The 14,594-nt window shown below is 31.1% G+C and overlaps 1 protein-coding gene across 2 annotated transcripts in view; it reads left to right on the plus strand.

Annotated features, from left to right (window-relative positions):
- Positions 1-13,154, plus strand: part of LOC143056781 (uncharacterized) — a 54,819-nt gene extending 41,665 nt beyond the window's left edge. The window contains exons 7-13 of one of the 2 annotated variants that reach the window (XM_076229943.1): positions 370-527; positions 4,878-5,008; positions 6,769-6,931; positions 7,709-7,913; positions 8,629-8,806; positions 9,881-10,070; positions 11,934-13,154. In XM_076229943.1, coding sequence (XP_076086058.1) covers positions 370-527; positions 4,878-5,008; positions 6,769-6,931; positions 7,709-7,913; positions 8,629-8,806; positions 9,881-10,070; positions 11,934-12,224 — 1,316 coding nt within the window. In that variant the 3' untranslated portion in view covers positions 12,225-13,154. The remainder of the gene's footprint in view (positions 1-369; positions 528-4,877; positions 5,009-6,768; positions 6,932-7,708; positions 7,914-8,628; positions 8,807-9,880; positions 10,071-11,933) is intronic. The other variant, XM_076229942.1, reaches the window with a different exon arrangement.
- The last annotated feature ends 1,440 nt before the right edge of the window (positions 13,155-14,594 follow it).

Consider the following 14,594-nt stretch of genomic DNA (forward strand, 5'->3'; position numbering starts at 1 on the left):
GCATCCTCAAAAAAGAGGAGCAGTCAAACTCATAAATCGAAAATAAACTGACAACGCCATGGCTAAAATGAAAAAGACAAACGTCCCTCATATTATAACGATTTTACTTTAACGTAGCTAAAATATTGTTTGTAGGTTTTGAAACATTTTGTAAAATAAATGAAACACACCTGAGAAGTTTTCTTTTAGAAAAACATTGAAGATTGTGTTATTGCAAATAGAACACAATTATGCCATTTTCGAAGAATCAGTCATCCATGGGTACTGTTTTCATAATAAAAAACGCGGACACGACTCATGTTCATGACAATACAGCAAATATTTCTCAACTCATAAATTAAAGACATTTCAAAACCTTTATATTTTTAGGTCTAATTCCACCATTGATTGCACAGAAGTTATTAGGAAGATCTGGAGAATTCCTTATATGTGTAATGTTACTGATGGCTGTTACATCAACTGGGTCTGCCGAGGTTATGGCTGTTACATCTATATTGGTCTATGATGTTTATCAAGTTTACTTAAAGGTAATGTAGGCTTTAATCATTTAAACTTTGTTACTTTTTGCCTGCTTCATATTTCAATAATAAGAAATACTTCATTATTATACAATGATTTCCTACATCATTGATCTATGTGTTTGACCCTCCCTCTGGTATTTTTCATACCTCTTTTTGAAACGTTTTCAGTGTGCACTGGACCCGAGCATCTTTGAACTTATAAAGTCAATGTACATCTTGACGTTTTTCAAACATCTGTCTTTATTCTTATTTTCATAGTCGAACCCTGCCTAAAGAAATATATTATTGTTATCATTCAAAAAGAAGGCTTACACAGCTACTTTTGCATAGGTACTATTGCTGTACTAAATACTCGTAGTACTGGAAATCTACTTTTAATATTCAGTACTATTTTGTTACTCTAAAATTATTGTAATATTTAGGTACCTGTAATTTACAGTACTTTATTTGTACATGAAATTTAGGTACTACAGATTTTTGGTTACTACCATTACATTTTCAGTATTTTGAAAGTTTTTCTTTTTCAAATCTCTTAAAGTTTTGATTTTCAAACATGGAATATTGTATTATTTCTGTACCAAAATATTTAGTACAAATCAAGTACTGTAAAATACAAGTACGTAAATATTGCAATAGTTTTAAAGTAAAGAAATAGTACTAAATGTTAAAAGTAAATTTGCAGTACTGCTTTTTTTTAGTACAGAAATAGTACCCATGCAAAAGTAGCTGTGTAGAAGCAGTCATGTTGAGATTATTCCTATTCGAATATTCATCTCTTGTATTAACATACTGACGTAGATGTTTTGCCAAACGTGACGTCAAATAAATCACCTAAAACCAAACTCTATGGCGGTCAGATACCGATTGGAGTTAAGCGTATTACCCAGGTTGAACGAACACGTATTTATTTCTCAAACAGAGGTAAACATGTTTGTTCTTTATTTAGTTAGTAAGCTTAAGGGTAAAATGGGTGTTAATCCGACTTAATAAATAAACAAATCAGTTTTTAATCTCAACTTGATTGACTTTTTCAGCCGTAGATCTTCATTCGAATGTTAGAAGAAAATTAATTTGAATCTATTCTTCTTTGTTTTGATTCTCGTGCTAACACACTTACTTTATACAATCTCCCATTGATACGATATTCCCGTGCTTGCATTTCCTATCATGATTTTCTTGATAGTGGGTTGCTGCTCACAAGTAAGCTATTAAAACAAATGGTGAAGTTGAAATCATCCCTTCGTAAATTTTACGAACGCCATCACGAGTTGGTTGACCGTTATGGAATAACCATTTCACAAATGACATCGGATATGTTCCTAACGTCGTAACTACAATCACCTTCCCTTTCATGAAGGTGACCTACCCAATTAGACTATTTACCGGATTTGTTATCACATAAGCAACACGACGGGTGCTACATGTGGAGCAGGATCTGCATACCCTACCGGAGCACCTGAGATCACCCTAGTTTTTGGTGGGGTTCGTGTTGTAAATTCTTTAGTTTTCTATGTTGTTTCATGTGTGCTGTAGTTTGTTTGTCTTTTTCATTTTAGCCATAACGTTGCCAGTTTGTTTTAAATTTATGAGTTTGACTGTCGCTTTGGTATCTTTCGTCCCTCTTTTATACAAGTTTTTTTTTGCAATTACGAAAATAAGTAAATTTTATCTTTTTAATCAAACGTACTTATGCTTCATTACCGTCTACAACTAGACATAACTCATCAATCAATCAATCAATACAGTATAATTTGAAAAAAATCATTCAGAAACAAATTTTTTTTTTGTCAACAAATTGAAAATATATCGTAAGTATTACTTTATAAGTAGTTTATAAGCGTCAAACAAAAGAATTCTCACATCCACATCCTGTGGTCTGTAGAGTATAGTTGTTTCATTAGCAATCATACCAGATCTCCTTATTTTATACACATAAGTAATTTCTGTATAGTTTGTGATAAGTTCAAATCGTAAAAGTGATATTAGCTTGACCTGAATATTGGAGTGATTTATTTTGTTTTTATATTTTTGTTTTATTGTTTTACTTTTTATATGTTTTTGGTACAATGAATTCTACTATACAAACCAATTTACCGTTACAGTGGTTTCCCAGTGTAAAAGTAAATTGAATCAGATAAGAATTCTAAGACATGAAAAAAGAATAATTGTACATCATTTATTGTACTTACATCTAGAAATTGACAATGAGGGTCGGTTGAAAACAAAACTTTACGACAAAAGAGATGATTTCAGCTTTCCAATTGTGAACTTTCCATTTCTAAGTAGCAACATTCCAGCAGCACCTGCATACGGGGTATATATCTCCCAATTGATACGATATTCCCGTGCTTGCATTTCCTATCATGATTTTCTTGATAGAGGTTTGCTGCTCACAAGGAAGCTATTAAACCAAGAGTTCCAAATGGTGAAGTTGAAATCATCCCTTCGTAAATTTTACGGACGCCATCACGAGTTGGTTGACCGTTATGGAATAACCGTTTCACAAATGATATCGGATATGTTCCTTACGTCGTAACTACAATCCCCTTCCCTTTCATGAATATGACCTACCGAATTAGACTATTTACCGGATTTGTAATCACTTAAGCAACACGACGGGTGCCACATGTGGAGCAGGATCTGCTTACCCTTCCGGAGCACCTGAGATCACCCCTAGTTTTTGGTGGGGTTCGTGTTGTTTATTCTTTAGTTTTCTATGTTGTGTCGTGTGTACTATTGTTTTTCTGTTTGTCTTTTTTATTTTTAGCCATGGCGTTGTCAGTTTGTTTTAGATTTATGAGTTTGACTGTCCCTTTGGTATCTTTCGTCCCTCTTTTATCGCTATGAACATTTTTGAAGATTATATTGTACTTTCAGAAAAAAACACGAAGACTTTTATTTCAACTCAGTCTTACATTGATGTTTAATGGATGATATGACCTTTTAGTTCGTAGGCTATATGTATCAAACTCGCAAACGATATAAGGAAGTTTGCTACTTTGTTGAAAGATAACAAGCTTTTTAAAAGACTGTTATGAGATGACAGTATATGAATAAAGAAACAAAAAAGCAGAAAAAATAGAGGTTCAGTGTGCTTGTTTTCGAGATGAAAGCCGTTGAAAATTTTGCGGGAAATAATTCTCTCTAGATTTTTGCTGATACATGGATAAAACCAAAGGAATCCGAAAATCTGGCAAAAATTCAAAAAATAGAGGAGCAAACATCCTTAAGTTATTTAAGACGTTCATTTTGTAGAACAGAAAACATTTTTGTAACACTTTATGACAGCAAGTCTTTTCAACATGAGTTTAAGCTCTCATCTCATTGATTTCTCCATGAACCGCATTGAAGGGAATCCCCTACTAGATATAATCGATCAAGCATGTGCATTAAAGGCCTCAGCTGAGGGGCATCTCAAACAGTGAAAATAATACTATAGTAATTTTTTCGTTTGAAACACTTTTCTGGGTGAAGATTAATTGTAAAAGCTCAAACAAACCAAAATAAAACAGACGAAAGCCAGCTATACGATTAGAAGGAAAATAGATAACAACCAATATATCAATGGGAAATGAGGTATGAATGTCTATTGGATAACTTTCCGCTAGCATCAAATGGACGTAGAAGTAAAATCAACCCAAAGCAAACTTTCCCTGAACTAGTTGTTACCTTAGTTTCTAAATAATAATAATTTTATCAACTAGGAATTTGGGAAATCATTACATATATTGTAAAGGTTTTCACATTAACATGTTGTTGTGATAAGAAGTCTCCTATTGATGTGAATTAAATAATTGTATTTTCGAATGCATGCCATTGTGTGATCTTAATAAAAAACATTCTAATATAAAGTCTCAGGTTAATATCCTCACTGAAATACGATAACGTTCAAAATTATCTTCTGTTACTAAAATTTGTATAAGTACAGTAAATAGTTTTTCCTTTTTCATATATCTATATTCAGCTATGCACCACGCAATGTTATACATCATGTAGCTGTCATTGGACTTTTAACAGATAGACGCGCGTTATTCAGTGTGCACCAAATTTTTTATGTTATTTCTCCATAGACAGAAACAATATTACAGTCATTCCTTAAATACTGTGGGTTCATTTCCTCTCGCGGGGGACAATTTTTATGAATTGTAGAATTTTATTTCATAGAATTTTTTTAATTTCATGATTTGCAAAAGTATTCGTACAAGAAAATAGATGATATGTACTTCGTTAAACATTTTTTTTACAAATGTAAGAATAAAACAGGGTAGATGCTGAATACTATTTACTTTACATTACATTATTGTGTTCATATATTTTGTTCATTTCATCTGAACGTATTCTTTGAAATTTTTGTAGCCATTTAGAATGGTATTAGATTCTAACACCTGTATTCTATGTGGAAAGGCGAGAGGTCGTTTAGCTGTTCTTCGTGATAAATGCAAATGTGAAAGCATGACTAATTGCATTGCTTGCAAAAACGATGATAAGTATGTATATGTTCGTTTCAAACTAACTAACTAACCTATTTAACATTTTAATATTGATGTAAACATTTTAAGCTTTTGGTATGCCAAATGACGATTTCACGGTTTCACTGAACTTATACATAATATAGTGTGTTATCAGTTCTTTTCAATTGTAAAAGATTTGTGTTCGGATGTTTACTATGAATGTATGGTCATGTACATCACCTTTTAATTTTATTACCATATGCAATTTGTTTATGATGTGCCATATTGTGATTTATGTTTCACGGTTTACTTATCGTGACATGGTGTTCAGTTGACACATATGCCTGTGTGTTTTTGGAATAGAAAAATTAAAAAAAAAGAATTGATAGTTGGTGACATTGGAAAGTCAATTGGTTCGCTTTTAAAAAACGAGTTTAATAAATTGATAGAATAAAGTAACCAACTGCGGCGTCAGTTTTATTCTAGCCCTTATTAAGATGCGTGTTGTTCGTTATACACTAAAGGCTGAGAAACATTCTTGTATTTCCTCATTCTTACTACAATTGTCGTTCTAATCGAGTGAATAATCCATTGTTCTAGTATGAATAATGCAATGAAACCTAGAAGTAATATGTATACATGATAGATGTTAGATGTAAGTACAAACTACTTGTAACGAAAGACAGAAAAAAGATAACTCATAAGTCGGAAATAAACTGACAAAGTATTCGTATATTGGAATTAACCTGTATACAAAAATTAACCTAATAACTGCACCTGAATTATCATCAGATTGGTATCTTTATTTATCAGCATTGCGGATGCTATTATGTGAGAACGATGTACGTGGTTGTTTCCTTCCTGAACACATGAGTCTGCATACTTTCTATGTTTAAATATTCATTGAACTGTTTATCGACTTTGAATTTGATGGTCAAAATTGTGTCATCTGATAAAAATCAGATATCTCTTATAGTATGTAAACCATCTCAAAAAGCTAGACTTGATATGTGTATATATATAATTACTGCCTCTTGAAGGTCATTTACAGACATTGCTACTCAAAAAAAGTAAATTCAATTATTTAAAAAAAATGATATATATATAGGTCCTCACCGGCATCGAGTGTGATATGATCTTTATCCACTAGAGACAGTTAAATTTTCAAATTTAAAACACTAGGCTAGAGTTTATTTTTTTAGATATTTAAACTTTAGCTGTCGAGTAAAGATAAACATCGTAATACACGAGACTTGGTTGTGGGATCTGTTTCTCTAATGATTTTCTAACAATATGCAGACAAACTTATTCCTTTTCAAATGATCTGCAAAACGATGTGTTCTTTCTATATGACGTCATCAGGCATGGTCACCTTTTTTTCATTCTGTCACCATAGGTAATTTGGAGGAAAGTCAGAAAATTCGACGTCATAATCAGATTGTAACCAATGAGGATCTGAGATTAGACGAACCACACGTTGCCTCAATTTTTATACAATCGGTGCAGAATTGATAAGATTGACGAAAAATTAGTGAAACCTATTGTAACAATTCCTTATCGGCATGTACAAATTGAAATAGTACTCACTATAGATTTGTTTAGCATGCTTGTATACACCTGAATGACATGTTATTAAAATATGACAAAATCACATTACAATTGTGTGAAACATTGGTTTGTCATATTCATATACAAAATACTGTTTTCCAGTAATAATTTCTAAATATTTGAAATTTTAATACAAATAATAATATCATAGTACTATACGTTTTATACCCAATCAAAATATATTTCAGAGAGATAATCATGTGCAAACGAACAATAAAACCACAGTATATGTGTAAAACACATGGTAATTTTAGAACATATGTAGACTATCTGTTAAGACTTAAAAACTGGTGTCTAATGTGGACAGTCTTGTGTATTATACCTCTAACGGTACTTCTAAAAATTTTGACGGTATGTATTCAATCTTCATAATGAAAAAAAATGTACCAATTTTATTACATTATATTTGTATTTTATCAAGTCATGTCACTACAACGATGCTCCAGGTCAAAATATTTGAAAAATAAAAAACTTAATACAAGCATAGAAAGGCGTATCAACAAAAATGACTTAAAGTATAACAAAATTGGACAAGATTCGGCGCTTTATATTAGAGAGCTATAATCCTCAATTTAAAATGGGATAACTATATATTATTCTTGTAAAGTTACATAGTAAGAAGGTAGGAAATATTATCTTAGAAAATAAGGTTCGATAATAACCGTTATACGGTACCAAACCAAATTTCTGAATTATTACTTGCAAACTTGGAATATTGAAACTTGCATGACAGTTGAACATTGAATATTACAGTGGTATCATCAGTGTTTTTAAATAAAGCTTAATTATTTAACAGCAGTTTTATATTTGAAAAATATTTCAAGTAAACTTTACAAATGAACTAGAAAGTCCATAGAGGCAAAACAAATATGTTGACACCTCTGCAATAAAAAGATTGGTAAAACGTCCAGTGTTGATATATGTTTATTTGAATAGAGAAAACAAAATACAGAAGATTTTTTATAAGTGCATGCGCCAAAAGAAAACATTTAATGGAGAATTGTAAAACTTTTTTGCATTATAAACGATATTACGCTCCTCTCATATTTGATAGAGTAACCTGCTCAATATAAACGAATAGCTTTATGATTCAATTTAAATTAAAACTCCCAAACTGTTTTGTTTCAGGTCAGTCTCTCCTGGTTGTACCTGTTCATGGGTATTTTGATTGGATCAGCTGTTATACCTATTATTCTCTGTATGTTTTGGGAGAAACTTACGGGACCTGGTATGATAGCTGGGGGTATTTGTGGTACAGTGGCAGCTTTGATAGCATGGTTATTAGTCTCATCGTTATATAGCGGTGGACTATATGACTTTATAAAAAACACAGGTATGTATTTTAATATCATTGTTGTTTTATTTCAAAATTTCATTACGAAGTTCAATATCTAAGAAATTATTTAAATATTATTAACTTTATTTTGATACCATATAATGTGTTCCACCGAACGGTGAAGGAACAAGTAAAATCACAACAATAACGAACTCCGAAGAAAACTCAAATAGGAATTTCCCTTATGAAATGGCAAAATCAAATGGAGTTTGATAGAATGTATTTGAACTACAATGTATATTGAAATAGCGGTATCTGAGGTCTGGATTGGGTTTACAGAATACAGAATAGTAGCTATAGTTAAAAAGGGAGATATAAAGGTGTATCAAAAAAACAGAAAAATAGTCCAACAAATATAGAATTGAAAATAATGGAGTGCTAAAATATAAAGAATAGAGAATAATGGCAGAAATAGAGAAAGAATGGAGTAAATGTGTTTAAAGAATAAAGAAATGGCTCCCTATCCAGTTCCTTGTATTATATGTTATTTTTATATCTTCTGAAAACATAGGTGAAGGGAAAATATGGCAACGACAGGAATATTTTCCCACAAACATGTGAAGTCGAATTAACATTTGTATTTACTAGAGTGACGTAATTTCAACACTGATTACGATTTCTCTCATTGTTTTTTGGTTTACAATCAAATTGAAGGAATAATCGGGATATTTCACTCCAGGATAACATAATTACATATTCGTTTTTTCTACAGGAAAGGAGCTACCAATGTTGATTGGAAATATAACATCTATTTGTGTTGGTGGTTTAGTGTGTGTTCTTGTAAGCTGTTTTCAATCCCATAAGAAAGGATCAGGAATGTACAATGAAACGTGGGAGCTGACGAGAGATATTGACAGTCCATTGAGTCCATGGACCGAGCTATACGCTACGTAAGATCATAACATAATACATATAATACATACAATAAGCAAAGAACTGTTAGTCGTTATTGGTCTTGATTTCTTCTTACATAATGTGTTGTTTGTTTTGTATCTTATATGTGTTTTAATAGAAATCAACCATACTGTTGTTTAGTACAACATGACCAAATTTATGAAAACATCTAATTTACATTCCTCATTGGCAAATGTTTAGTTTCCTTAGTTTGTTTTTTTTTTCTCAGACATTCTCAAACATATGTCAACTATATTTGGTATATGAACGATTGTAATACATACATAGCTGTCTTAGTATCTTTATGAATTATATGTCATCTGAAAACTGTCAAAAATACCAAATATTGAAATCGTGTATTTGATGTAAATATACGAATCAGGACGCTACCCAATACAGATATGATTCTGCAAACATAACAAGAATGTTAATGTATTTAAATATCGTTTCGGATAGGTTTTTTTGTCTCATTCTGCTTCCGACATCTAAACTTCACTGTACCAACTTGTACAGATGATAGAAACTTATATATCTATAATTAAAATAAACATAATTTTAAAACACTCTATTAATTTACTAGTTGATATATTAAGGGTCAAGTAATAAATCTTATGATACCGCCTTCTGTTTCCTTCTTATTACCTGATAGAGTAATGGTTATACGAGTGATAACCAGCCCAGTTGTCAACACTTCGGTGTTGACATGAATATCAATTATGTGGTCGTTCTTAAAACATTTCTGTTGACAAAACTTAAAAATTTTCGAACAACTAAGGATTTTCTTATCCCAGGAATAGATAACCTTAGCCGTATTTGGCACAACTTTTTTGAATTTTGAATCCTCAATGCTCTTCAACTTTGTATGTATTTGGCTTTATAACTATTTTTATATCAGCGTCACTGATGAGTCTTATGTAGACGAAACGAGCGTCTGGCGTACTAAATTATAATCCTGGTACCTTTGATAATTTTTTTGTCCTATCACACGTGAAACATCCGCCTCATATTATTAAATATGTTTTTACTAGTGTCTAAGAATTATCATTTGACGTTATGTTTTATGTTAACAGGGACCTTGGTTTAAAAGAGGCGACTTCATTAGACTGTCGGCCAGATCTAGAACATATCAAAAAGACTTTTCGAATGTCAAGTGTAATAGCTATAGTAGGCGGTTTGGGCTGTCTATTATTATTGATTGTAGTATGGCCTACAACAATGATAGCCTCTGGAGTATTAAATAATACAGAATTCAATATATGGGTGAGTTAGATTTCTGACACGACAATTAAATGATGAAATTGATCTTAGAGGTTTCTTCATCAGCTTTTATTTTTATTTCATATCTTTACCGCAACGAATCTGTTTACCCATATGATTATTTGATCGAGATGAATTTATTTTCCCATGTGATTAATCAATCGAGATGAATTTATTTACCCATGTGATAATTTAGTCGCGAAGAATCTGTTTACCCATGTGATTATTTGATCGCGATGAATCTATTTACCCATGTGATTATTTGATCGCGATGAATCTGTTCACCCATGTGATTATTTGATCGCCATCTATTTGTTTACCCATGTGATTATTTGAACGCGATAAATCTGTTTACTCAGGTGAATATTTGATTGTGATGAATCTGTTTACCTATGTGATTATTTGTTCGCGATGAATCTGTTTACCCATGTGAATATTTGATCGTGATGAGTCTGTTTACCTATGAGATTCTTTGAACGCGATGAATCTGTTTACCAATGTGATTATTTGATGGCGATGAATCTGTTACCCATATGATAATTTAATCGTGATGAGTAAGTTTACCCAGGTGATTATTTTTTCGCGACGGAAATGTTTACACATTTCATAACTTGATCGAGATAAATCGTTTTACTCAGTTTTTATTTATTTATTATCAGTTTACATATACAATTTAATAACTAACAAACAGCAATTAAACTTTATACATGTCAAGAACCGTTTTTTTTCAATTTGACCATAGTTTACCATAATTTGGCAAATAAACAAATAGTTTCCACACACGAATGTGGGGCATACATTAATCCTTATTCAGAATATCAATTTTGTAAATGATATTTATTATTGTTAAGTTATAGACAAGATCCTATAGCAGGATTTATTAGATATAAATTAAATACACTGATCCATTCCAAATATTTAAAATAAACAGTAGAAAGTTACATAATAGATATACCGAACTCGAAATATTCAAAACGGAAAGTCCCTCATCAAATGGCAAAATCAAAAGCTCAATAACATCAAACGAGCGGAAAACAACTATTCTTGAGACCATAATTGAGTCATTTAATGTCATGTTATTCCCTACCTGTGATATGTAAATCTTATAATTATGTGAATTCATAAATACGTATCTTATAATAACGTATCGGGGATAATACGTTTAAGTTTTGTATTACATATCATCATCGGTCTTTCTAGCTTCTCACTTCTACGAAATCTGCAAATCGATATAATTATTGACACATAAAACTTTTCTACAAAGAAACCTTGAACCTAAAGTCCGAATTATAAGGTACAAATAGGTCAAATATATCACTGGGTGTTTGTGAAATTAATCTATATGTTTGTTACCCGTGATAAATGTTTGAATCAGTTGAAAAAAACTCTTTTTTATATATTTTGTGTGTTATGTTTTGGTTAACACTGTAACTCATCTCTTATATGTATTCAAGTATTATTATGTATGAATACATCTTTTAACGTATTCATATGAAACCAAACAAAACCTTTCGTTCTTGATATTTTGAGATTTTAGGACCTACAAATCCATTTTCTTAGTTGATCCTTTCAGCAAGTTTAATTGTGAACCTAACGCTATAACACGTTGTATTTGTATAATCTGTTCAATTAGTTAACTTTGGAACTTTTGCCTGTCAGGAATATGACAGTTGTCCATTCGTTTGTGTGTTTTATCATTTTATTTTGCCATTTGACTAGGGACTTTCCGTTTTTAATTTTCCTCGGAGTATTTTTGTGATTCTAATTATCTTTTTTTAATAACATACGTTGTATTTGTATACTCTTTTCAAATAGTACAATTTTGAGATTTTTGAATAACACACGTTTTATTTTTTATAATTGAAGGTGACAGTTGGACAGGTTTGGGCATATTTGGCTGCTTTATTCATTATCGTTGTTCCAATCATCACTGAAGGCATGGACATTGTAAAAACATATAATGAAAATACTAAAGTGCACAGTGAAATTTCTGTGGACAAACGACGTTCCACAATGAACATTAAAAATTGTGTCAGTGAAACATCAAAATCAAAAGGAAAATACAAAGAAAAGAGTACTCTCGCTGAAAATGATATTAATGTAACTGCGGATAAAATAATCGACAGTGATGAACTAAATACTGTTAATTTGATATGACTTTAGGAAATCATAAGTAATGTTATAAAAACAACCATTTTCTGTAGTAGCAACATAATTTCAAAATACGTGAATTGAAATGTTGAGACTGATTAGCAAAGTACTTAATTTGGACACTTCATTCAATGAATATAAGTTGTTTTAAACAGTGTACACATTATTGACGATGAATTCGAAATGACGGACCGTATTAACATTGTTTTCGTTAAAAGGGTAATGAATATACTGATATGTAAAACAATTTTAGAAAATCACAATAAAGCACACGGGAACACATTTAGATAAATGTAAGTACATGTAACTGCTTGGAATCTCATTATACTTCTATCAAAAAGTGTGTCTTTACTCACAGGCAATGTGTGTACGCAGTTTTCAAACTTTCTTTACGTACCATTATAGTCGACTGATCACTACATTTACAAAAGTTTCCTCTACTAGTTTGTGTGTGAAGTGTTTACTGGACGGACTCGTAGAGGGAATGCAGAATTTATTGTAGGGGAGAAGCTCTTATCCGTTTGGTGCACCTTTTATAGTATTTTGGAGGTCATTGGAAATTCCACAAGTTTTATTTCATCATAATAGAATTATACGTTTTGAACTACTGTGGCCTCCAATTTATAATACGAATGACCGTTCCGAATGATTCTACAATTTTGAAGACGTTAATGTCAAGTATGAACTGAGCAATGGAATCTCAGAACTGAGAGATAATATAAAGGAGATATGTCAAATTGGAAGTTAGAAATGTAAGTTGGAAGTGACAAAATGTAAGTTTGACGTGATCAATGTCATATTGTAAAAGAAATATAAGAGAAATGAATAGAATAAAATGTTCTAACTAGTCTTTCGTAGTACGAGATTTGTTACCCTATTTATGTATATACACGTACTTTATTTTACATTATAAATTTTAAAGTGATTATAGTTTATAAATAATTGGTAGAATAACATATTGACATTTTAACTGACTCTTTTTTGTTTAACGTTAATGATATTATAAGGTCTTTAATAAAACTGAATCAAAACATCAAGAGACAACCACATTAGATGAGTCAGATATAAGAGTTGCACCAAATAAAATTATATAACAGTACACAACCACTGACAATGTGCTTCAATGAATTCATATTCACTGGATTATGTTTCACTTATTTATTTTGAAATTATAAAATTGATGCCTAAATGTCAACTTCAAACTTGGAAATGTCAAGTCGTAAGTGCGAGATATCATTTGAAAGAAAGATATTTCTAAACGGAAATCATATATAAAATATATAATTCGTGACCAGTCTTTCGAAGTTTTATGTTATTAATTGAAATATATACATATCTGGTTCAATTGCATTTTTTTGTAATAATAGAAAGATTATTAAAATAATGTATTTCTACCCGAAAACACGACCCCGTTACATGAGTGTGATATCATGATTATACAAAACTGAATTGAATGCAAGTACAAAACTATGTTGCAATAGTTTGTCCTTTCTTTTGCACCGACAATGTAGTACAATAGATTAATATTTATTGAACTATGTATTAAATGTCTATTTTGAACTCTAAATTAATTTTTGGTTTAAATGATGCCTAAATGTCAACTAGAAACTGAGAAATGTCAACTTGGAAGTAAGAAATGTCAACTGTGAAGTGAGAAATGTCAATTTGGAAGTGAGAAATGTCAATTTAATAGTGGGAAATGTCATATCGAATGAGAAAGGGGAAGGTTCACGAATGGTTAAAATTGGCCCTGATTTTTTTTATGTTTTTTAAATTGGAGCAAAAAATTACAAATGTCACATAGAAATACTTGTGATAATACTACTAAGACAAAAATATTTTTCTGGCACTTTTCTTTACTATTTATGGAGCAATGACCCCTTAAATGAGCATAATTTGTATTAAAAGGTCATTTTTGGTACTTTTTGTCCATAATTTTTATTGTTTTTGGCATAATTAACCTTGGCCTCCATCTACGATCCAAAAAGTTTTTATACTGATGAAATCTATATCAAAATTGGAATCTTTTGGTTACAACACATTCTGGATCGTAGGTGGCGGCCAAGGTGTTTCAAAAGCTTTTAGGTCTGAAAAATGCACAAAATGGGCTTACTTTGGCGAAAATTTTGTAGTCTTATGAAAAGAACTGATATATTTAGCATTGATACTTTTGAAATAGACCCATTTACGAACCAAATCGAGACTTGTTTCAAATTGGTGTTTTATGATAAAGTTGATATTTTAGGCCATTTTGTGCCATTAGTCAACCTTGTCCTTTAATATAAAATATGATGATCCAATCAGTCTATCATAATATTAAATAAGGTATTTGAAGTATTAAGGGTGTCCCTTTTACATGTACACAGTACTTTATCT

This window comes from Mytilus galloprovincialis, chromosome 13 (assembly GCF_965363235.1).
Source record: "Mytilus galloprovincialis chromosome 13, xbMytGall1.hap1.1, whole genome shotgun sequence".
In the NCBI taxonomy this organism is placed as follows: domain Eukaryota; kingdom Metazoa; phylum Mollusca; class Bivalvia; order Mytilida; family Mytilidae; genus Mytilus; species Mytilus galloprovincialis.